This window comes from Lepidochelys kempii, chromosome 13 (assembly GCF_965140285.1).
Source record: "Lepidochelys kempii isolate rLepKem1 chromosome 13, rLepKem1.hap1, whole genome shotgun sequence".
Lineage (NCBI taxonomy): Eukaryota > Metazoa > Chordata > Testudines > Cheloniidae > Lepidochelys > Lepidochelys kempii.
This window is the reverse complement of record NC_136392.1, coordinates 38,570,962-38,594,558: the sequence shown is the minus strand read 5'-3', so window position 1 is coordinate 38,594,558 and position 23,597 is coordinate 38,570,962. Positions and strand designations below refer to the sequence as shown.

Below are 23,597 nucleotides of genomic sequence, written 5' to 3'. Positions count from 1 at the left end.
GTGACCCCAAAGAGCCACCCAGGGGCCACAATCCTGGCGCTTGGCCCCCCAGGAATCACACACACCCCTCGCGTATGAAACTAACTCCGGCTTTTATTCCTCTCGATTCCCAGCGACAGCAGAATAAAAAAACATTTGTCCCAAAATAAAATACAAATTAATGGGGTTCGGGAGGGGATCTGCCCCGGGGGGGGCAGCGGGAGAAGGTGGATCTGCCCAGGGGAGGCAGAATTATCCGACGCAGTAATCCAGCAGCCCCCGGTAGAGCCCCAGGGTGGCCCCATGGGGGGCTGGGCCTGCCTCCCCCACAGCTGGCCAACGGGGACTCAGCGGCGCCCCCCGCGGTCCCTCACTGGGGTGCTGCGGCTCCGGCTCCGGCTGTGCCTCTTGGCCTCCCGGCGCTCCCGGCCCCCCCGCTCAGCACCGCCTGCCGCCCCTGGGGCGCCCCCGGCCCCCCGCTCCCGGCTGTGCTCCCGTCGCTTGTCCCGCTCGGCCTGGCGGCTCCGCTCCCGCTGCCGCAACTCCTCCTCCTCCAGCTCCTTGCGGCGCCGCTCACGCTCCCGCGCCCGGGCTGCCCGCTCCGCCTGCTTCTGCACGAACTGTGAGAGACGGGGTGAGAGCCAGGCTGGGGAGCCCCCAGTCCCACTCAAGAGCCCTGGCCAGCCCCGCCCCAGAGCCCCCCCAGCCTCCCACACTGAGCAGGGGCAGGGAACTGGGCGACCCCCACGCTCACCTGGGTGTCAGTCAGGGGCAGCCAGTAGATACAGGGGGCGGCCTTGGTCTTGCGGAAGAGATCATCCAGCAGCTTGGCGGGGGGCTCCTCTGGGGCCTTTTCTGGGGGGGGGCAGGGTGTCAAGGGTCAGTGGGGGGCTCAGCAGGGTCACACCCCCAGGTGCAGCCCCAGTCCCGCCCCCACATCCCTGGCCAGGCCCCGCCCCCAAATCCCTGGCCAAGCCCCGCCCCCAAATCCCTGGCCAAGCCCCGCCCCCCGTACCTTTCTTCTCGCCCTTCTTCTCCTTGGCCTTGGGTGGCTCCTTGCGGCGGCGCTCGCGGGAACGGGAGCGGGGCCCCTCGCGCACCTTGTCGCGGTCCCACTCGCGCTCGGCCCGTGTGCGCTCCCGCCGCTCCATCTCGCGCTCCCGCTCCGCCCACTGCTCCCGCACCGCCCGCTCCGGCTCCCGCGAGCGCTCCCGGGGGGCTGAGCGCCGGCCCCCGCGCCCTCCGGCTGGTCCAGCCCCCGGGGCCGCCGCCGCTGCTTCCACCACCCGCTCTGGCAGCAGCCCCCGGTGGAAGTCCAGCTGAGGGGAGAGAGTGGGTCAGAGGTTGCCCCTGCCCCCCCACAAACTCCCAACAACCCCCCCAGCCCCACCCCAATTGCCCCAAAATCCTCAGTGCCCTGACACTCCCTGATCCCCCCAAACTCCTCCCAGTCCCCAACGACCCCCTGCAAACTAGCCCTGACCCCCCAAACTCCTCCCCCGACAGAGCCCCATGGGGTAATCCAGCCGAGGGGAAGGGATCAGAGGGGGTGTGGTGCCCCCCGACAACCCGCCCTGCCAGCAGCTGGTACCTCATCCTGCTCGGCGAAGTCGGCGGACAGGAACTTGGGGTTGGACTGGGGCCATTTCACCCCGTGCAGGGCGTTGCGGGTCAACACAGCCTCCTCCACCGTGCAGTACTGCGGGGGAGAGAGAGATGGAGCAGGGGCGGTGGGGGACCGACCCGCGGCAGGGAAGGACAGACGGACACACACTCACTGTGACGTAGCAGTGTGATTTGATCTTGTCAATCCAGAAGGCTTCTTCCACTAGTGTCCCCGTCCGGCCCAGCAGCTCCTTCAACTGGCCCAGCGTGAAGGGCCGCACCTGCAGGAGAGGGGTGGGCTGAGCGGGGCAACGCCAGGCAGTGGCAGACAGAGCAGGGCTCCCACCTCTCCGGAGCAGCCTGAGCCTGGCCTTTCCGGGCCGGCAGCCCCTGCCCCGTTCACTCCATGCCTGGCAACAGACCAGGCAGGCTCCAGCAGAGCCAGGCTTGGCCAGGCCCGGAGCCGGGCCCCGACTGGGCAGGGCGCGGCAGAGCCAGGCCCGGAGCCGGGCCCCGACTGGGCAGGGCGCGGCAGAGCCAGGCCCGGAGCCGGGCCCCGACTGGGCAGGGCGCGGCAGAGCCAGGCCCGGAGCCGGGCCCCGACTGGGCAGGGCGCGGCAGAGCCAGGCCCGGAGCCGGGCCCCGACTGGGCAGGGCGCGGCAGAGCCAGGCCCGGAGCCGGGCCCCGACTGGGCAGGGCGCGGCAGAGCCAGGCCCGGAGCCGGGCCCCGACTGGGCAGGGCGCGGCAGAGCCAGGCCCGGAGCCGGGCCCCGACTGGGCAGGGCGCGGCAGAGCCAGGCCCGGAGCCGGGCCCGGGTTCAGCCCCCACTCACCAGGTTGCAGATATGCACAATGGGGCTGGGCTTGGCGCGGGGGGGGCGACGGGAGCTGGGCCGTGCGCACAGGGTCATCGATGGTGATGGAGACGCCCGAGCGCTGCTGGCTGATGGAGCGGCGCGTCAGGGTGTCACTGAGTGTCACTGCGGGGGGCAGAGAGGGGTCAGGTAGCCATGGGGGAGCCCCCGACTCCCCCAGCCCCATATATGCCTCCCTGACCCCTGAGTCACCCCCCCCAGCCCACTCCCATGGTCTCTGCTTCCCCCACTGAATCCTGTGACCCCCCCAGCCCCACACACTGCCCCCCAGCCAGGCCTTGCCCTGCACTCCAGGCACCCACAACCTCCCACACTGCCTGGAGCCTCGTTCGGCCTTGCCCCCCAGCCCATCCCAGCCTCCACCCCCATTCCAGGCCCCCACAGCCCCACAACCCACGCTCCCCCAGCCCAGTCCCCCATTCCGGGTGCCCCCAGCCCCCCCGCCTAGCCACCATCACTCCCCCAGGTCAGCCTGGCCTCACCCCCCACCCGAGTCCTGACCTTTCTTGACTTCATGCTCCACGGGCGGGGGCAGCGGTAACTCTGCTGTGACCTGCGGGGCCTCGGGCTGCTCTTCCTCGGGCTCCTTCTCCTCCTCCTCCTCCTCCTCGCCCTGCCCATTCTCCTGCCCCTCGGCTGGCACCACCTGCCACAGGAGAGAGTGAGCACATGGAGAACGGGACAATGTCGCCCCGGCAGGGGGGGAATGGGAGCCCGGCATCCAGGATGGCAGTGCAGGGCTCTCTGGCTCCCCCATACCTGTGTGACCGTCCGGCAGATCTTGAGCCCCTTCTCATGGGCGGGCGGCTCCCCGTGGCGCTCCCCCTCGTCCTCCGAGATGCGGGAGTCATCGGCGTGAAGATCCACCACCGCCTCCTGCCCCGCCACCGGCTTCATCTCGGGGATCAGGCTCTGTGGGCACCAGGAGAGAAATGGGTCCCAGGTGTCCAGGGATACCACCTAGAGCCCACCACACCGATCCCCCAGTAGGGAGAGCCATGGGACCCAGGAGTCCGGGGACACTACCTAGTGCCCACTGCACCAACCCTCCAGTGGGGAGAGTGGGGTCGAGGGATCCAGGCATCTAGGGACACCACCTAGAGCCCACTGCACCAACCCCCCAGTAGGGAAAGCCCAGGAGAGCCATGGGACCCAGGTGTCTGGGGCCACCACCTAGAGCCCACTGCACCAACCCCCCAGTAGGGAAAGCCCAGGAGAGCCATGGGACCCAGGTGTCTGGGGCCACCACCTAGTGCCCACTGTACCGACCCCCTGGTGGGGAGAGAGCGGGCGAGGGATCCAGGCATCTGGGGATGGCGCGTGTCCCCCCATGGGCAGAGGCTGGAAGAAGGAAAGGGACCCAGGTGTCCAGGGCAGGGTCCCCCATACCTTAAGCGACTCGGTGGTGATGCTGATGGACGGCTTCTTCTGGGTGGTGGCCGTGCTGGCCCCCCAGCGCCGCTTGCGCCCCCCCGACTGGCCGCCCTCCGTGTCACTGTTCCCCGCTGCTGCCCCCTTGGCCGCTGCTGCAACCCAACAGCCAATCAGAGCACACCATGGGGCCACTGCCCTACCCCTGGGCCACCCCCAGCCCGAACAGCCAATCAGAGCACAGGATGGGGATCCCCACAAGGACCACCCCTAATATCCAGGGCACCCCCTATTCCCCCCCTCCACACACACACAATCCTACAGCCAATCAGCACATGGGGCAGGGACCGAGTGCCCCTCCCCCATGGCCAATCCCACTGCCCCGCGAGCCCATCCCTGACCCACGGGCACCTATGGAGTCAGGGGTCCTAGGAACCCATCCAGGTCTCAGGGGGGCCCGGTCTCGGGACATCACTTACACACGACGGAGATCTTCCTCTTGAAGGCTTTGTGCTGCGCCGCAGCCTGCAGAGAGAGGGAACGAGACAGAGGAGGGGAGAGAGCCCCACACAGGGGGAGGGGGCCAGTCAGCACCTCTCCGTGGGGCAGCGGCCCCCAGACCCGCTGGGGTGGGGGGCGCAAGTGGCTCAGATGAGGCCAACGGGCTGGGAGACGGGGGGTTCTCAGACAGTCCAGGAATAACGGGGCACCCTCCCCCCTAGCAACAGGGCACAGCTAGGGCTCAGAGTCCTGGGAAAGGGGGTCTACCCCAGAGCCAGCCCCACACACTGCCCCCCATGACCCCGATTCCCCTCACTGCCCCCCGCCAACCCCACACACTGCCCCCCATGACCCCGATTCCCCTCACTGCCCCCCGCCAACCCCACACTGCCCCCCATGACCCCGATTCCCCTCACTGCCCCCCGCCAACCCCACACACTGCCCCCCATGACCCTGACCCCCTCACTGCCCCCCGCCAACCCCACACACTGCCCCCCATGACCGACCCCCTCACTGCCCCCCGCCAACCCCACACACTGCCCCCCATGACCCTGACCCCCTCACTGCCCCCCGCCAACCCCACACACTGCCCCCCATGACCCTGACCCCCTCACTGCCCCCCGCCAACCCCACACACTTCCCTCCATGACCCTGACCCCCCTCACTTCCCTCCATGACCCTGACCCCCCTCACTGCCCCCACCATTCCCACAAACTGCCCCCATCCGACACACTGTCCCTGCCATCCCCCTACACTGCCCCCCAACACGACACTCTGCCCCCCATGACCCATCCCCCCACTGCCCCCCATAAGCCCGATCCCTCACGCTGCCCCCCACCATCCCTCCACAAGCTGCTGGCCCCATCCTGCTCTCTGTGAGCCCTGTGACCCAACTCTGCCCCCCGAACCTCCACGCCCCACGCTGCCCCCCTGGATTTATTCCTGGAAAGCTCAAACCCCAAAGAGGGAGCTGGGGACCCTGCTGCCCCACAGATCCATTAACACCTTGGAGGCTGGGCCCCTCCCCCAAAAATCTCCACACAAAGAGTTTAACCAAAAACCTCCTTTGCCTTTAAAGAACGTAAGGAAACCAAAGAGACAAGAAGAAATAAAGGTGCAGCCAGAGGCGCCAGGTACCATCTCACACCTGGGGCGTCCTTCGTCGGCCAATCGCACCGCAGTGCCCAGGGTATCTAGGCAACGGCCGGTCCAATCGCAATGCACCCTCCCAGGTTTGGAGGGGCGGGGCGGGGCGGCAAGAGACAAGGTGGTGGTGGCGGAGGAACCTAGCGCTGGCTGGCGTCCCGGAGGAGAGAGGGCAAAGGTGGGAGCCGCCCGCCGGCGGGGGGCTGGGTGGAGAGTCCCAAGAGAGCGGGCACCCGGGGCTGGAGGTCCTTGGAGCAAGTCCTGAGAGCAACGGAGACCCCCGGGGTGGAGGAGAACCCCAGGGGCAGGAGGTCCTTGGAGCAAGTCCCGAGTGGGGTGGAGGAGAACCCCAGGGGCAGGAGGTCCTTGGAGCAAGTCCCGAGCGGGGTGGAGGAGAACCCCAGGGGCAGGAGGTCCTTGGAGCAAGTCCCGAGCGGGGTGGAGGAGAACCCCAGGGGCAGGAGGTCCTTGGAGCAAGTCCCGAGCGGGGTGGAAGAGAACCCCAGGGGCAGGAGGTCCTTGGAGCAAGTCCCGAGCGGGGTGGAAGAGAACCCCAGGGGCAGGAGGTCCTTGGAGCAACCCCTGAGAGTTGCAGGGATTCCCCGGAGATGAAGATCTTCAGAGCTCATCCCTTGAGCAGACAAGTTCTGTCCCTGGGGGCTGGAGGTCCTGGAGCAAGTCCCAAGAGCAGCGGACACCGCAGGGCCCGGACATCCTGGCATAGTCCTGAGAGCATTGGAGACTCCCCAGGGGAGGAGAACCCCAGGAGCTGGAGATCCTTCAAGCGAGTCTGCGAGCAACGGAGATGCCTGGAATCAAGGAGAATCCCAGGAGTGGAGATCCTCACATGGTCTGAGAGCAATGGAGACCCCAGAGCTGGAAATTCCTGGGGGCTGGAGATCCTAGCATGGTCTGAGAGCAAATGAGACCCCGGGGGCTGGAGATCCTTGGAATGACTCGTGAGAGTTGCAGGGACCCCCAGGAGGTGAAGGTCTTCAGAGCTCATTCCTTGAGCAGCTGAGTTCTGCCCCTGGATGTCGAGTCCCATGAGCAACAGAGACCCCGAGGGCCGGAAGAGACGCCTAGGGGCTGGAGGTCCTTGGAGAGAGTCCTAGGAGCAGCGGAGACCCTTGGGGCCAGAAGAGACGCCCGGGGGACGGAGGTCCTTGGAAGGAGTCCCAGGAGCAGCAGAGATGCCCAGGGGCCGGAGGTCCTTGGAGAGAGTCCCAGGAGCGGTGGAGGCTCCTGGCAGCACCGACCCTTCGGGGGCGCAGGTCAGTAACAGAGGGGTTTGCAGTGAATCCACCAGTCTGGAGACCCCCAGGGCTATCAGTGACCTTGGGGGCCTGGAGATGACCCCCAGGTCCTTGGACAGTCCATCAGCCTGGAGACCCCAGGGGCCAAGGTTCATGAGCAGCAGGTCCCCCGGCCCCACATGCAGATGACATCCCAGCGGAGCTGCGCGGGAGCAGTGTCTCCAGGGGCCCCCCGCGACTGGGAGCTTGGACCGCCTGGACGCCAGGGTTCATGCTTCCCTCCCCCCGCCCGCTCTCTGTCTCTCTCTCCGCATCTCTCTGGCGCGTGCGCCCGCTGGGCCGGATGCTCTTTAAAAACGTGGATCAGAACAGAGGAGTCCAGAGGAGAAGGTCAACGGGGGATTGGGGGGGCCGTGGGGGGTCCTGCCCGTCCCCGGAGGCGGCTCTGGGAGAGGGGGTGCCCCCAGCCGGGGCGGGGGGAGCACCAAGGACTGGGGTGGAGCTCGGGAAAGATGGACCTCGTGACAAGGCGACATTCTGCAGAACCAACCACCGCCCCCGCAGCCCCCCAGGCCCTGCGTCCCCAAACTACAGCAAACGGGGGGCCAGGGGGAGGCTTGGCTGGCTCTGGCGGGGGTTCTGGAAACCCTCCTGTGGCAGGGGGTGCCCAGGAGAGCACCCCCAAATTGGCTGGCAGCGCATGCGGGCTTATCCCAGCCCCCTGTCTCCTCCACTGTGAGCAGCTCTGGAAGTTGGGGAGACCTCCCACAAATGCCTTGGAAGGGGGGCAGACCCCTCCCCCACCCTGGTTTTGCCAGCAAAGTCCTCCCCATTGGCGCCACCCAACCCATGCCCTGCCCCTTGCTGGCTGAGCTACCCCCCCGGGACCCCCCACCTGCCCACCATGCCATGGGGCGCCCCGCCATGCTACCTCTTTCCTCTCCTCGTCCTCGGGGCCCCCGTCGGGGCGCTCATCAGGGCCGGGGGGCTGAGCAGGGGGGGCCGGCCGGGGGGCTGGCGCCGGCCTGGTGGGGCTCCAACTCCATAGGCACCTCCTCCTTCTCCTCCTGGTTACTGGGAGGAAATGGGGGGTTACTGGGGGGTGGGCGCCCTACATCCCTTCACCCCCAGTGCCCCAACCCTTCACCCCCAGGCCCTTCACCCCCAGCCTCCCCTCATCCCAGTGTCCCTTCACCCCCCAATGCTCCCCGCTCCCCCGAGCCCCTACACCCCCGCTCCCCCATACTCCTAGCCCCTTCACTCCTGGCCCCCCCACCCCAAGCCCTTCCCCCCAGAGCCCCTTCACCCCACCCCATACCCCCAGAACTCCCCGCACCTCCTTCACCCCCAGAGCACCCCACACCCCAGAGCCCCTTCACTTCCAGCCCCCATACCCTTCACCCCCAGAGCTCCTTGCCCCTTCACTTGCAGCCCTTCCCTTACATCCTGCGCCCCTTCACCTCCAGCCCCTTCACCCCCAGAGCTCCTTGCACCCTAGAGCCTTCACCCCTGGCCCCCGTATACTCCCAGAGCATCCCGCACCCCAGCGCCCCTTCACTTCCAGTCTCCCCATCCCCAGCACCCCTTCACCCCCAGAGCCCCTTCACTCCCTGCCCCCCACATCTCCAGCCCCTTCACTCCCCCAGATCCTTCACTCCCAGCCCCCCCATACCCCCAGCCCCTTCACCCCTTTCACCCCGTGCACGCCGAAGGCCTTTCACTCCCGCCCCCTTCCCTCCACCTCCTGCACCCACAGAGCTCCCCGCATCCCAGGGCCCTTTACTTCTGGCCTGCCCCCACCCCCACTCCCTCCCGCATCCCCCACCCCCCACCCCCCCAAAGCACAGCTTGGAAGCACCCTCCTCCACATCCCCCCGCCCCCTGCAAACACCCCAACCTCCCTCCCCGGCCAGCTCAGCCCAGGCGCGGCGGGGAGGGGGAGGGGGAGGGGGACCCCGGGCGGGGGGGCCGGGCCGCACGTGGGGGCCGGGAGGGAATGAATGGGGGGAGGGGCACGCGCCGGGCCGGAAGCCGGCAATGAATGGGGGGGCGCAGCAGGGAGGGGCCGGCAATGAATGGGGGGCGGCGCGCGGGCCGGGGGGGCGGGCTATGGGGGCGGGGGCGGGTCTCACCCGCGGGCCCGGGGGGCCCGGCATGGCGGCGGCGATGGCGACTCAGGGCTGCGGACCGGGCCGGGGCAGCGGCGGGCGGCGAGCGGGCGGGGCGGCCATTTTACCGCTACCCAGCAGCCCCCGCGCGGGGGCGGGACCGCCGCAGCCCCCCGGAGCCCCCCCGCCTCTCAACAGCCCCTCCCCCCTCAACAGCCCCCCCGCCCGGCTCACGGCCCCCCCCGCTCACAACCCCGCCCCCTCAGACCCCCCGCTCACAGCCCCGCCCCCATCAACGCCCCCCCGGCTCACAGCCCCGCCCCCTCAGACCCCCCCGCTCACAGCCCCGCCCCCATCAACGGCCCCCTCAGACCCCCCGCTCACAGCCCCGCCCCCATCAACGCCCCCCGGCTCACAGCCCCGCCCCTCAGACCCCCCCGCTCACAGCCCCGCCCCCATCAACGGCCCCCTCAGACCCCCCGCTCACAGCCCGCCCCCATCAACGCCCCCCCCGGCTCACAGCCCCGCCCCCTCAGACCCCCCCGGCTCACAGCCCCGCCCCCATCAACGGCCCCCTCAGACCCCCCGCTCACAGCCCCGCCCCATCAACGCCCCCCCGGCTCACAGCCCCGCCCCCTCAGACCCCCCCGGCTCACAGCCCCGCCCCCATCAACGGCCCCCTCAGACCCCCCGCTCACAGCCCCGCCCCCATCAACGCCCCCCCGGCTCACAGCCCCGCCCCCTCAGACCCCCACGGCTCACAGCCCCGCCCCATCAACGGCCCCCTCAGACCCCCCGGCTCAAAGTCCCGCCCCATCAACGCCCCCCCCGGCTCACAGCCCCGCCCCCTCAGACCCCCCCAGCTCACAGCCCCGCCCCCTCAAACCCCCCCAGCTCACAGCCCCCATCAACGGCCCCCTCAGACCCCCCGGCTCACAGCCCCGCCCCCATCAACGCCCCCCCCGGCTCACAGCCCCCATCAACGGCCCCCTCAGACCCCCCCGCTCACAGCCCCGCCCCCTCAGACCCCCCCGGCTCACAGCCCCGCCCCCATCAACGCCCCCCGGCTCACAGCCCCGCCCCCATCAACGGCCCCCTCAGACCCCCCGGCTCAAAGCCCCGCCCCCATCAACGCCCCCCGGCTCACAGCCCCGCCCCCTCAGACCCCCCCGGCTCACAGCCCCGCCCCCTCAGACCCCCCCGGCTCACAGCCCCGCCCCCATCAACGCCCCCTCCCGGCTCACAGCCCCGCCCCCTCAGACTCCCCCCCCCGGCTCACAGCCCCGCCCCCATCAACAGCCCCCTCAACTCACAGCCCCGCCCCCTCAGCCCCTCCCCCATCTCCAGCCTGCACAGTGGCTGGCCACTAGCATGGCCTAGTGCAGCCTCTCCCCACAGGCTCAGGGACCCAGGCGTCCAAGCCCACCCCTCCCCCATCCCAGCCCCTCCCTGCAGGCTCAGGGACCCAGGCGTCTGAGCCTGGACACTTACTTCGTAGGCTGCCTCTGCTCTGCCTGGCGCGGTGGGTCCCCCCGTGGGCACTGCCCTGGCTGGGCCCCCCGGGGTCTCTGAGCTGCCCTGTGGGGAGAGGCAGAGGAGGGGCCTGTGTTAGAGGGGTCCCAGGCCTGCCCCCCAGCCAGCCTGTCCCCCCCTCTGGCCCCGGGGCCAGAGCTGGGCCAGCATCCCGGAGAGGAAAAGCCCCATCCCTCCCAGCCAGTCACGCCCCCTGGAGGGGAAAGGCCCCATGCCCCATTCCCCCAGGTACCCCATTCCCTGCCCCCCGAGGAAAAGGCCCCGTGCCCCTCTCTCTCATACCTGCTGTGACAACGGGCTGTGCCGGTGCCCGTGGCTGGGGCGTCTCTGGGGGGCCGGTGGGGGCGAGGGGGCCGGTCTGCCCTCTGCCATGGGACTCTCCGGCGCCTCCTGCTGTCCTGCTGGGGAGGGTTCTTTGGTGCGTGGGGAACTGGGGCCAGCCCACAAGGCGTCAGGGCTGCGCGACTGGGGCATCCAGATAAACAGACAGAGCTTTAGTGAGGCATTGACCCCGGCTGCCCCCCACCGCCAGGTGTGATCTGGAACAGGGGGAGGAGACCTAGAGCCGGATCTAGAGTATCGACCCGATGGGGAGCAGGAGTCTGGCTCCTTGGGGCTTGAGAACTTGCTTAGGATCTAGAACCACCAGCTGGATCTGTAACCAGGGTGTAGGGTTTGGAGAGGGTTGGGGTCTGAACAGAACTGGGGGGGGGGGGAATGTCCTCAGGGTCTAGAACATCAAAGGCCCATCAAAGAACCTAAGAACTGGATCCCTCTCACCCAGGACCCTGTGTCCGACTGGCCAGAAGAGGGCAATCATCGAGCGAGCCACCCAGCTCCTGGCAGCCCAAGTTTTGCGACCATCCGGCATAGGGGGCTGCATCCCTGACCAGCTTGGCCAATGGCCATTGCTGGACCCGGCCTCCAGAAATGTGGCTCCTTGTGTGTCAAACCCCCTTCTACTTCTGGCCTCCACCCATCCCCTGGCAGTGAGTTCCACAGGTTAACTGAAATCCTGCCTGCTGGAAACCTGCTGCATATTCATGAGCCCTCCAGTTTGTGTTAGCCCTAGGCACAGTCTCCGCCCCAGCCTCTGCTGTGGGGCCCGCGGTAGCCCCTTCTCCCTCCTGAGCAGGCCCCGGCTTTGCCATCTCTCCTCACAGGGAGCCCACTCCAGCCCCCACAGCCTGGTTCTGGTCTTTCTCCCAGTGCCCTGAATCTGTGCGTGCGGGATGCCAGGGGTGGGCACTGGGCACCCAGGGATTCAGACAGGGGTAGGATGAGATTTCCTGTCTCGTTCTCTCTTCTAATGCGCCAGGAGCTTTTCTGAGGGCGGCTGCAAGGTGAGTGGCTGTTTGCCGGGAACAAACCGCGGCTTCGAGATCTCTCACGTGGGTCCAGCACACTGACCCAGGAGAGACCTTCCCCATGCCCCCGCTCGCTGGGCTAGGAGCCCTTGGGGAGGGACCTTGGCCCAGGCTCTCTGCCCCTCCCAACCCCGCCCATGGCGCCGCAGTCGTGGGCCTCCTCCATGGATCTCCAGAGCCTGGCGAGGGAGATTTCCCTTCTCACAGCCCATGGGGCCCTTTGCTAGAGTTTAGCCAGGCACCGAACTTCAGCCCGGGCCCAGCACTGCCAGGAGAAACAGGCATCACAGGAGCCAGGTGCCAGCCTGCTGGGTGCGAGGCCGGTTCCCTAGCACAGAGCCCTGGGCCTGGGGCATTACGCTAGGTTAATTCATCACCGCACTCCGCATCCTCAGCCCCATCACCCCCAGAGAACAGCTGGGGAGGGAGGTGGGAATTGACCTGTGGCCAGGCAGCGAGGAGCAATGCCGAGAGCGTGTCTCTGCCACGGCCTTGGGCTCCTTTAGTGCCAGATTCCCTGCTTCCGACGGGCTTCCGGCCACTCCTCCTGTGACACTGCGTGTCTCTTGCAAGCGGCTCCTCTGGCCCTGCCGGGGGTCAGCTCCTCTCTGAGTCGCCTTTGGCCTCTCTGCACCTCCTCCCCTGACTATTTGTAATTTGGAGGATTTCTGAAATTTGAGCCTCTCTGACTCTCCCTGCAGTCTGCAGGCATTTCACCCTGGTCCTCTGAATTTCCGGGTCACCAGCTGCCTGCGTTGCCATCGATCCCTTTCTGAATGTAGATGCTACTGTGGGGGCGCCCCCCTGTGATGTTCAACTTCTCTGTGTTATGGTCACTAATAGCCAGCGCCAGAAGCAGGATCCACATGGATTCTGGAGCAGAGGCCTAGAGAGGCAAGTGCCCTGCAGGGTCTGGGGCAGGGGTGGCCCACCTGGGGCTCCGGAGCCACATGCGGCTCTTCAGAGGTTACCGTGCGGCTCCTTGTCTAGGCACCGACTCTGGGGCTGGAGCGACAGGCACCAACTTTCCAATGTGCCGGGGGGTGCTCACTGCTCAACCCCTGGCTCTGCCCCAGGCCCTGCCCCCACTCCACCCCTTCCCACCCCCTCCCCATAGCCTGGTGCGCCCTCGCTCCTCCCCCCCCGCCCCCCGAGCCTCCTGCATGCCACAAAACAGCTGACTGGGAAGTAGGGGGAGGAGCTGATCAGTGGGGCAGTCGGTGGACGGGAGGCGCCGGGAGCTCGTGGGGGGGCTGCTGACGTATTACTGTGGCTCTTTGGCAATGTACATTGGTAAATTCTGGCTCCTTCTCAGTCAGGGCTTGACTAGAGTCTAGAACGCCCACCTGCACCTGGAGCGAGCCCAGCACCCCAGGAAGGGGAGCAGGAATGGGGCCCAGAGCTAGGCCACAGAGGGACAGGGCATCTTTTGGGTCTATGATGGGGGGTTGCGATCTAGAACACCAAGACTGGGTCTGGAACTGGCCTAGTGCTCCGGAACATGGCTCCAGCATAGGGTTGGGTTCTAGATTGCACACAGAGCAGGGGCTGGTGGGCAGGGGGATCTAGAACACCAAGACTGGGTCTGGAACAGGCCTAGCGCTCTAGGACATGGCTCTAGCATAGGTTTGGGTTCTAGATCGCACAGGGAGCAGGGCAGGTGGCTTGGGGCTCACCTTCCTGCTGCTGCTGGAGCTGGAGCGCGAGGCCTGGCGCTTCCTGGTGGGTGACTCGGAGCGGCGGCAGTGGGACCCGGAGGAGGTGGAGTCTGAGTCGGAGTCTGAGTTGGACCCACCCCTCCGCCGGCGCTGGGGGGGAGGGGAAGGTGATGCTGGGTGGGCCCCTGATGGCCTTTTCTGACTGGGGGGGGGCTCCTTGGTCAGCAGAGGGGGAGGGGGCTCATCCTCCCCAGGAGGGACCATCGGTGCCTCCCCTTCTGACAGCTGGGGAGGGGCTGGGGAGCCGGGGGTTGCAGATGCCCCCCCTTCCTGTGAGATCTCAGGGGGCCCCTCTGCCTCCTCCTGGGGGGCCCCCTTGTCATCCTGGACCCCAGCCGCTCCCTTCTTCTCTGGGGAATCCTTCTCCTGGTGGGCCGTCGGGCTGGCCTCCCCTTTTGCCTGGGGGGCCGGTGAGCTGGCCTCCCCTTTTGCCTGGGGGGCCGTCGAGCTGGCCTCCCCCTTCTCGTGGGGGGAGGGCAGGCTGGGCTCCCTCTTCTTGTGGGGGGAGGGCAGGCTGGGCTCCTCCTCTTTCTGGGGGACCATTGGGCTGCACTCCCCCTTTTCCTGGAGGTCTGGCAAGCTGGGCTCCCCCTTCTCCTGAGGGGCTGGTGGGCTGGGCTCCCCCTTCTCCTGGGGGGCTGGAGTCACAGCTGTCCAACTTCCCTGGGGTTCCGAGGGCCTGGTCACCCCCCTTTCCTGGGGCTCAGGACCTCCGGGCCCCTCTGTCTCCAGGGGCATCGGAACCTGGGCTGACCCCCTTCCTTGGGGCCCTGGTGATCTCCCTGGGCCTCAGGGCCCCCCACTTCCTGGAGTGCTGGGGATCTGGGCCCCCCCACTTCCTGGGGTGCTGGGGATCTGGGCACTCTTGTCTGTTGGAGTGTTGGGGCCATGAGGCCCCCCTTCTCCTGCCAGGACCCCCTGATTTCCTGGGGTGAGCTGCTTGCCTGAGGGCCTGGGGGCCAGGCTTCCCCCATCCCCCGGGAAGACTCCTTCCCCTCTGGATCCTTTGCTTCCTCCTCGTCCTCCTCGTCCTCCTCTTCCTCCTCCTCATCGTCGTCTTCCTCCTCCTCCTCCTCCTCCTCTTCTTCCTCCTCCAGCTTCAGGGCGGGCTGTGGCGCACTCCTCCGGCCCCTTGGGGTCGCCTCCCGCTCCTCCAGCCCCACGGCCTGGGTACCCTCCGGGGCCTTGGCAGCTCTGGCCTGGGAGAGAAGGGGAGTGGCTGATAGAGGACGCTCCCTGCTGCCCCCCTGCAGCACAGCACCCTCTGTCCCCTCCACCCCCCACAGCACAGCACCCCCCACACCCTCCAGCACAGCGCCCCGTCTTCCTCCCGCTCCCCACAGCACAGCACCCGCTTCCGCTCCCTGCAGCCCAGCGCCCCCCGCTGCACCCACCCCGCTCCCTGCAGCCCAGCCCCCCGCTGCACCCGCTCCCTGCGGCCCAGCCCCCCGGTGAGCCCCTGCCCTGCTCTCTGCAGCCCAGCGCCCCCTTGCTGTATGCTGCAGCACTGACCTGCCTGACTCTGGTGGAGCGGCGCTCCTGCCTCCTGGTCCCCTCCTCGTCGGAGTCGTTTCTCTCCCGGGAGATGGGGTAGCTCTTCCCAGAGGCTGGGAAATGACAGGGAACCATCAGCTCAAGGGGCTGGGCCTGGAATCCAGCCTGCATCCTGCTCTAGACCTTTGCACCACCCCCTGATCCAGAACCTCTCCCTTCTGGATCCCCAGGCCAGGCCCACTCTGTTGAATCTAAATCCCCCCAGGGAAGTCTAGATGTGTGCCTGTTCTAGAGGCCATGCCAAGCTTGGACAGAACCCAGCACCCCGTGATCTAGGACCTCGCTCCTTCTGAGCCAGAACCCACTTGTTCTAGACCCAGCACCTTCTTTCTCCATTCTTGCTGCCTCTCCGCTTTTCTATCTTCTCAGGCAGTGAGGACAGCATTCTAGATCTCTGCTGTATATGGTCTGAAAGAGTGCACCGAGGGGTCTGGACCCAAGCAATGTTCTAGGTGTCTCAGTCTAGACCCCCTGATTCTAAAATGCTTGGTTACTGTTGCAAAGAGAGCTCATGAGCAGAGGCAATGACACACCCCTGGGGAGAGCGAGGTTCTAGATCACCTTAGCTTTCTGGGTCCCACACACCCTTCTGCATCGAATCCTGGACTGGGACTGCATGTTCTAAACCAGTCACAGTGCTAGGTTTTCTAGATTCCAGGCCAGTCATTCCAGAATCCCACTCCAGAACACCAGCTCCAGAGCATGCTGTTCCAGATCCCAGGGTTCTAGAGTCCAGTCAGCCACCAGCTCCAGATGCAGAGGGCAAAGCTCGCTCCAGTCACAGAAACAGGGAAGGACGCAGGTAGTACTGGGCAGACCCAGAGATGCAAACCTGGCAGCAGCCCTGCCATTGGTTGACACCCCCTCTGCAGTCAGCCAATCAAAGGCACCCATTTCCACCTCATCTGGTGGCTTGGGTTCTGAAGAAGCCTCATGCCCACTGGCTGAATGCTGAGGCGAATTCCAGCCAATCAAACGTGCCCGGTGCCCACACACAGGCTGAGAAGAACCAGGGTCCCTGGACACAGATACTAGGGACTGGGCCCTCCCCACACTCACCCTCCAGCTCGGCTGCCTCCCGCGCCTCCCTCTGCAGCCGCTGCTGCAGCAGCTCGTGCTGCTTCTCCAGGTATTGCTTGATGAAGCTGTTCTGGCTCATTTCCTCGCCGATCTGCAGGGAGATGAGAGGATGAGGGGGCAGGATGCCTGGGTTCCATCCCTTGCTCTGTGGGGGGATGGTAGTTAGAGTGGGGGTGGGGCTGGGAGGCAGGACTCCTGGGCTCTCTCCTGGCGCTAGGAAGGCAATGGGCTCTAGTGGTTGGGGGGGGGGGGGGCTGGGAGCCAGGACTCCTGGGCTCTCTCCCAGCTCTGGGAAGGCAGTGGGTTCTAGTGATTAGAGGCAGGGCTAGAAGAAGGAACAGCTCCTCGCTCTCACTGTGGGCTGGCGGTGGCTGGGGTGACAGAAGAGCCCTTGTGCTGCTTGCACCTGCCCTCAAGCCCCCCGGTACTCGTGACGGGCCTCACCTGGGAGTTAGGCTGGAAGGTGGCGTGCAGGGTTGAGTGCTTCTGGAGGTTCTCAAGCATCAGGGCCTGGGGTGGAGAGACACCGAGCTCAGAGACGGATCCCTGATGCCAAAGGGGCCCCCAGCCCTGGCCCCCCAGCCCAGCCTCCACTCCCCAGCTCCTCTAAGTCCTCCTGTCCCAACCCTACACACAGGGCCTGCCCCCGCCCAGCTGAGCCTGACCCTCACACGTGTGACCCAACACAACCATCCAAGTGCTCTCTTTTATCCCATCCACAACCCAACTCCCTCAATGCACCGCCACAGCCCGCCGAACTGCACAGAGCCTCTGCAGCCTGACCCAACATCATCTCCCCACTCTTCCAAAGCCACGTCCTCCCCCAGCCTTCGTCCGTGACTTGACCCAACCCAGCTACGCCCACCCCAACGGCCACCTTCCCACCCAATGTCCGTTCGCAGCCCCTCCAACTCAGCAGTCATCCCATCAAGCCTACATTCAAGGCCTGACTCAACCCTACCCATGCAATGTCTGCTCTCTAACCCACCCCACAACCCAAGACCCCCAGTCGACTCTCTCAACACAACGCCCATGGGCTGACCAACTCAGTGTGTGCCATCCAACCCACTGCCCCTCCACAAGCCACAGACCGAGCTACATAGCCCTGAAAATCCACCATTGCACCAGACTCTGAACAGTCTCTGCCACATTCCTGGACCGTCCCAGGACATCCGCCATCCAAAACAACTCCACCTCGACACAAGGCATGTCAGTCATACTCAATCCGTCAACATCCCCATGCATCCCACTCAAAAGCCACCTTTCAACTCACCCATCCAGCTTCAGCCCACCTCAATCCATCTGCTGCCCATATCCGCGCCTGCCAAATCATCAACCCAACAGAACAACACAAGAGTGGCCTTCCAACCCCACCCAGGTCAGCGCTCTGTTACAGACTGGGTTCAAAGCCCATTATTATCAATGAGATGAAAAGCTGTCCTTCATTCAGGCTTAGCACAAGTAACAGTAGAAGTCTCCAAGGCCACTCATGAATACAAACAACTCAGACACAGAGGTATGCGTGGGTCAGAGTGTGGGAAGACTAGATTCAGCACAAGCAAGAGAGAGACATGGACAGAGGGAGAAAGCCAAGCCGACAGATTGGAAGCACAGTAACATGGCCTGAAGAGAAAACTAAAAGCTCGGGACAGTGAACACAGGAACCAGCTGCTGGTGTTGGATTCCTCCTGCATTCAGAGAAACAAGATTATGTACGTTCTTGGTAAGCAAACAAAACTGCATCAGACAAAACGCCAGATTCCATCGCCAATTTCTACTCTCAGCTGGAAAAACCCCAGGGCACTGGACTAGTCACTTGACCCAGTCACTTGATATATGTAAACTAATCTTCTGAACACAACCACCACCCAATCCAATTCCACCGCACAACTCAACTACAACACAGTGCAACATCAGGTGTCCAACCCAACCACCACCCCCCAGTCCAGGTCCACCGCCCAAACCCACTACAAAACAAACCAACATTGGATGCCCAGCCCAACCAGCACCGCCCAATCCAATTCCACCACACACTCAACTACAACCCTACGTCAGCTGCCCAACCCAACCAGCACCGCCCAATCCAATTCCACTGCACAACTCAGCCCAACATTGGATGCCCACTCCAACCAGCACCGTCCAATCCAATTCCATGGCCCAATTCAACTACAGACCAACCCAACAATGGCTGCCCAATGCAACCACCACCATCCAATCCAATTCCATCGCACAACTCAACTAGAACCCAATCCAACCACTACCATTTAATCCCACTGCACAACTCAACTAGAACCCAGCCCAACATTGGCTGCCCAATCCAACAACCACCACCATCCAATCCAATTCCATCTTGTAACCCAACAACTCAACCCAATGTTGAATGCCCAACACAACAGTTGCCATCCGACCTATTCCACTATACATCTCAGTGGTAGCAGATGACAGAACAAGGAATAATGGTCTCAAGTTGCAGAGGGGGATGTTTAGGTTGGATATTGGGAAAAACTTTTTCACGAGGAGGGTGGTGAAGCACTGGAATGCATTACCTAGGGAGGGGGTGGAATCTCCTTCCTTAGAAGTTTTTAAGGTCAGGCTTGACAAAGCCCTGGCTGGGATGATTTAGTCGCGGATTGGTCCTGCTTTGAGCAGGGGGTTGGACTAGATGACCTCCTGAGGTCCCTTCCAACCCTGATATTCTATGACATCTCAGACGCAACCCAACTCAACATCCATCATCTAATACAATCCCATCATGTCATTCAACAATAATCCAACATCAAGTGCTAGCACAACATTCACCCTCCAACCAAACCGACTGTGTCCCTCAACCACAACTCTACCAACCATGAACTGTCCAACACAACATCCACATGAAGCCCTGCCACCCAACATTGGTGGTAACGGAGGGATTTCCCCAAGCCTCACCGTCCTACAGAATTTGTGGTAGCAAGAGGATCCCCCCAAGCCTCACCTCTGTGGTTTGTGGTGGCAAGGGGATCCCCCAAGCCCCACGCTCCCTGAGGACGGCGGCAGTGTGATCTTCCCAAGCCCTCTGCCATTGGTGGCGGCAGTGTGATCTCCTCCAAGCCCTGTCCCCTGTTGATGGTAGCAGTGGGATCTCCCCAAGCCTCAACCCCTCATTTGTGGTACCAATGGAATCTCCCCAAACCCTGCTTCCCATTGGAGTCAGAAGTGGGATCTCCCCAAGCCCCACCCTGCTGCTGCTGGTGCCAGTGGAATCTCCCCAAAACCCTGACTCTTGGTGTGGGGGGTGAGATCTCCACAAGTCTTGCCCCCACTTAGTAGGGGCAGTGGGATCTTCCCAAGCCCCGTCCCCCCGTTGGTGGGAGTAGTGGGATCTCCCCAAGTCCTGCTCCCCATTGGCGCCGGCAATGGGATCTCCCCAAGCCCCGCCCCCCGTTGGTGGGGGCAGGGAGATCTCCCCAAGCCCCGCCCCCCCTGCTGGCGGCAGTTGGCTCTACCCCGGCCCTCCCCCCACCCTTGCGCCCCCCGGGCTCCCCCTTTCCGCGCCCCCCGCCCGTGCGAGGGTAGGATCCCCGCGCATGCGCGCCAGCTTCCCTCCGGGGCCCCGGGGCCCTGTGCCGGGCGGGGAGCGGGGGTCCCCCTGCGCATGCGCACTGCGTCCCACGCCTCACCCCACGGAGCCGCTTGATGAGCGCGCTCTTCTGGCCGCTCTTGGCCAGGCCGCGCTGCTGCAGGGCCGCCTTCAGGTCGGCGACCCGCAGCGCCTGCAGCGGCCTCCCGTCCAGAGTCACCTCCTCCCCGTCCGCCATCTTGTGTGGCGCCGCTACCGGCCTCCTCCCTCGCCCGGCCCGGGCCCGCTCGGCAACTTCCGGCCGCGCGTCGGCTCTTTCCGGAGCCGCTCGGCCGCCTCCGGGCCGCCCCTCGTGCGCCTTCGGCTCCTTCCGGCGCCGCTCGGCGACCTTCGATACCCGGAAGTGCCCGCCTCGGCTCTTCGGGTCTTTTCGGCCTCACTTCGGGCTGCGCCGGTACCGGCGCGCACCCGGAAGTGGACTTCGGGACTTTCCGTCACTCCTCGGGAGCTTCCGGGTAGAGGCTCGGGACCCGGAAGTGAGGTCCAGCGGTGCTTGGATGAGTCCGTCCTCACTCGGAAACATCGAGCACGTCCGGCGCCGACTCGGTTTCGTCATTGCGCATGCGGCCGTCGCCAACCGTTCGAACGCGCTCGGTTATTTCCGCCGACAGGCGAAGGAATCAGGCGTGCGCTCGGGCCGCTCCGGAAATGCTCGGATGCTTCCGCCCACCACGCGCGGAGAGGCCAGGGTGAAAACGAGGCTTGGCCTGGGGCTGCGCGTGGAGGCGTCTGGCGATCGTCGTGTGGACCCGGGTGAGGACTGAGATTTGCTCCGGCTGGGCTCTGCCCCACTCGGGCCCCGCCCCTCCCCCTCTCTGCCCCAGGGCGGGGCTAACAACACTGGGACGGGGCTACCCCGAGCGGGCGGGGCTGTGTCCGGGCTCAGGGCTAACAGCACCGGGGCGGGGCTGCGCCCAGGAGGGCGGGGCTAACAGCACCGGGGCGGGGCTGTGCCCAGGAGGGCGGGGCTAACAGCACCGGGGCGGGGCTAACAGCACCGGCGCGGGGCTGTGCCCAGGAGGGCGGGGCTAACAGCACCGTGGCGGGGCTGCGCCCAGGAGGGCGGGGCTAACAGCACCGGGGCGGGGCTGCGCCCAGGAGGGCGGGGCTAACAGCACCGGGGCGGGGCTGTGCCCAGGAGGGCGGGGCTAACAGCACCGGGGCGGGGCTAACAGCACCGGCGCGGGGCTGTGCCCAGGAGGGCGGGGCTGTGCCGATGAGGGCGGGGCTAACAGCACCGGGGCGGGGCTGTGCCCAGGAGGGCGGGGCTGTGCCCAGGAGGGCGGGGCTAACAGCACCGGGGCGGGGCTGTGCCCAGGAGGGCGGGGCTAACAGCACCAGGGCGGGGCTAACAGCACCGGGGCGGGGCTGTGCCCAGGAGGGCGGGGCTAACAGCACCGGCGCGGGGCTGTGCCCAGGAGGGCGGGGCTGTGCCCAGGAGGGCGGGGCTGTGCCCAGGAGGGCGGGGCTGTGCCCAGGAGGGCGGGGCTAACAGCACCGGGGCGGGGCTGTGCCCAGGAGGGCGGGGCTAACAGCACCGGGGCGGGGCTATCCCCAGGAAGGCAGGGCACTGACCCAGGCACTGACCCTTCTCTCCCCAGATGGCGGGGCGCCCCCTGCCGGTGCACGGGGCGGCCCAGGAGATGCGTTGTGTCCTGCACTGGTTCTCGGGCTGGGCACCCCCCCAGCGCCAGCACTTCCTGCGTGACCTGCTGGCCAAGGCTGTGCCTGGCAAGCTGCGCCCCCTGCTGGAGGGGCTGGAGGCGCTGAGCCTCTCCGGGGCTCCTGCCCCGCCCCCCTCCCTCTTCCAGTGCCAGCTGCGCCTCTGGGACCAGTGGTTCCGGGGCTGGAGCGAGCCGGAGCGCAACCACTTCCTGGCCCGGCTGGAGCAGGTCGACCCGGACTTCACCGCCCACTTCTACTGCCAGCTGGCGGCCACCGCTGGGCAGGAGTAGGTGGCTGGGGCTGCCCCCCGCACCGTGCCAGGGGCTGTGCAGGGGGGTGAAAACCCCCCACATCTGCTCACCAGTCTCCATTCCGCTGAAGCAGTTTATGTAGGACCTACCAATAAGGCAATGCATCACCAGCAGGGGGCTCTGTGACAACCCCTCCCCCAGTGTGGCTGGATGAGCCTCAATTTCATCAAGAGGACTTCTGTTTATGTGGGTCCTACAGTAAGCTGGCCTGTTGATGTAAGACCTACAAGAAGTTGGCAGCTGTGGGGAAGGCACAAAGACCCTGTGGCAAATCCCTCCCCGCCTTACCTCAGGATGAACATCACTGTCCTCAGGTGACTTCCATTGTCATAGGACCTACAATAAGTGAGTCTGTTTACGTAGGACCTACACATAATTACATCAGCCAGCCAGGTGCCCAGCGGGGGTTGCCGAGGCCCCAGGGCGACCCACTCCATGCCAGCCACCACGGTGGCATCTGCTGACATAGGCCTGACACAACTTTATGCGCCCCACCCCCCGCATGGGCTACACTAGTGGCCGTTTCTTCATGGGGACTTGTTTATGTAGGACCTACAGGCCTGTCCTGAGTGCCTGGAGCAGCCGGCAGAGGCCTGGGGAGGGGGGCGGTTACTGAGTTATAAACTGAATGGGTCCGAAAGTACCAGCGCAGCGTCCCCGTGTGGTCTGTTCACAGTGCTGCCACGGGGTGGGGGCTGGGTGCCCAGACTCCTGGGTTCTCTCCTCAGCTCTGGGAGGGGGTGGGGTCTTGTGGGTGAGAGGAGGGGGTCTGGGAGTGGGATGGAGAGATGGAGGGGAGTGCAGAGGGTGAGGGTTTCCCTTGTTGGGGTGGGGGGGGCACACAGGTGGCGGGGGAAGGCGCACAAGGGGCGGGAGAGGGGGGCGCACAGGGAGTAGGGGAGGGGATCTCTCAGCTCCACCCTGTGGGTGGCGAGACCGAGACCGGGAGTTTCGCAAACCAGCCCCATGGAAACGCCCGGGGGGGGGCTGCGGGGTAACGGCCTGTTTCACAATTCAGTGCAATCTCCCTGCCCTGGGGGGGGCAGGGCCTTGGCCCGGGCAGGGGGGGACGCTCCGCTTCCGGGGGTGGGGGGTGGGAGAGACAGTGTCTCTGTCCCGCCCCCCAGGCGGGTCCGGAGGTTGAGACACCAACCACGGGCTGAACCAACCGGCCTTGCACAACGCCTGCGGCCGGGGGAGGGGAGACAGGCCACAGCCAAGGACCCAGGCGTCCAGGCCAGTGCCCCACGGGTCCCCCATCGCTCCCAGGCCAGCAGAGAGAGCCTGGGATGGGATCCGGGCAAGCCCTGAGCAGTCTGGGCGGTGGCTGGGGGGCTGTGGCTGGGGGGCAGTGAGCCAGCCTGACTAGGATCCCCCAAGCTGCAAGGGTCCACTGCTCAGCCCCCCCAATCTGTGCCCCCTAATACGGGTGACCTCCCCCCGTTTGTGGCTGGACCAGGGTTGCTGCCCTGCTTCTGGCCTAGCTGCGCCTCTGCCTCAGTTTCCCACAACACCCCGCAGCCCAGTGTTTCTTCCAAATGGGGGGTTGCAGCCCTTGGTTCATCCGATTCCTGCCTGCCCCCTGGGGCCCCACATCCTTCCCTGGGGAGGGGGCCAACTAATGATCATGGGGTGCTGGGCTCCCGAAATGGGTGGGACATCCTGTGACTGTGACCCGGGGGGCCAGGGATCACTGCCCCCTGCCTCCCCACAGATCACAGGGACCCTGGGGGCCAGCAATTGGCTCCCCCTTGCCACCCACAGATCACCAGGACAGTGACCCTGGGGACCAGCGATTGGCCCCCACAGATCACCGGGCCAGTGACCCCGGGGACCAGCAATTGGCGTCCCAGCCCCGACGGATCACTGGGCCAGTGACCCCGGGGACCAGCCCTTGGCCCCCCCCGGCCC

General features: G+C 65.9%; 2 protein-coding genes across 2 annotated transcripts; one reads left to right on the top strand and one right to left on the bottom strand.

The window, feature by feature from the left end:
* Window positions 1-75: 75 nt before the first annotated feature.
* On the bottom strand, window positions 76-20,536 carry ACIN1 (apoptotic chromatin condensation inducer 1). Its single transcript, XM_078848195.1, is given in 20 exon segments — window positions 76-599; window positions 734-834; window positions 995-1,298; window positions 1,571-1,678; window positions 1,758-1,865; window positions 2,419-2,463; window positions 2,465-2,565; window positions 2,962-3,106; window positions 3,220-3,372; window positions 3,850-3,986; window positions 4,311-4,356; window positions 7,666-7,808; window positions 10,334-10,420; window positions 10,658-10,823; window positions 13,419-13,550; window positions 14,171-14,659; window positions 14,973-15,067; window positions 16,074-16,185; window positions 16,539-16,604; window positions 19,751-20,536. Coding segments are annotated over 20 exon segments (2,949 nt in total). The 5' UTR covers window positions 19,889-20,536; the 3' UTR covers window positions 76-326.
* Window positions 20,170-22,329, top strand: C13H14orf119 (chromosome 13 C14orf119 homolog). Its single transcript, XM_073326970.2, has 2 exons — window positions 20,170-20,463; window positions 21,312-22,329. The coding sequence occupies exon 2, from the start codon at window positions 21,312-21,314 to the stop codon at window positions 21,663-21,665; it is 354 nt and encodes a 117-aa protein (XP_073183071.1). The 5' UTR covers window positions 20,170-20,463; the 3' UTR covers window positions 21,666-22,329.
* The last annotated feature ends 1,268 nt before the right edge of the window (window positions 22,330-23,597 follow it).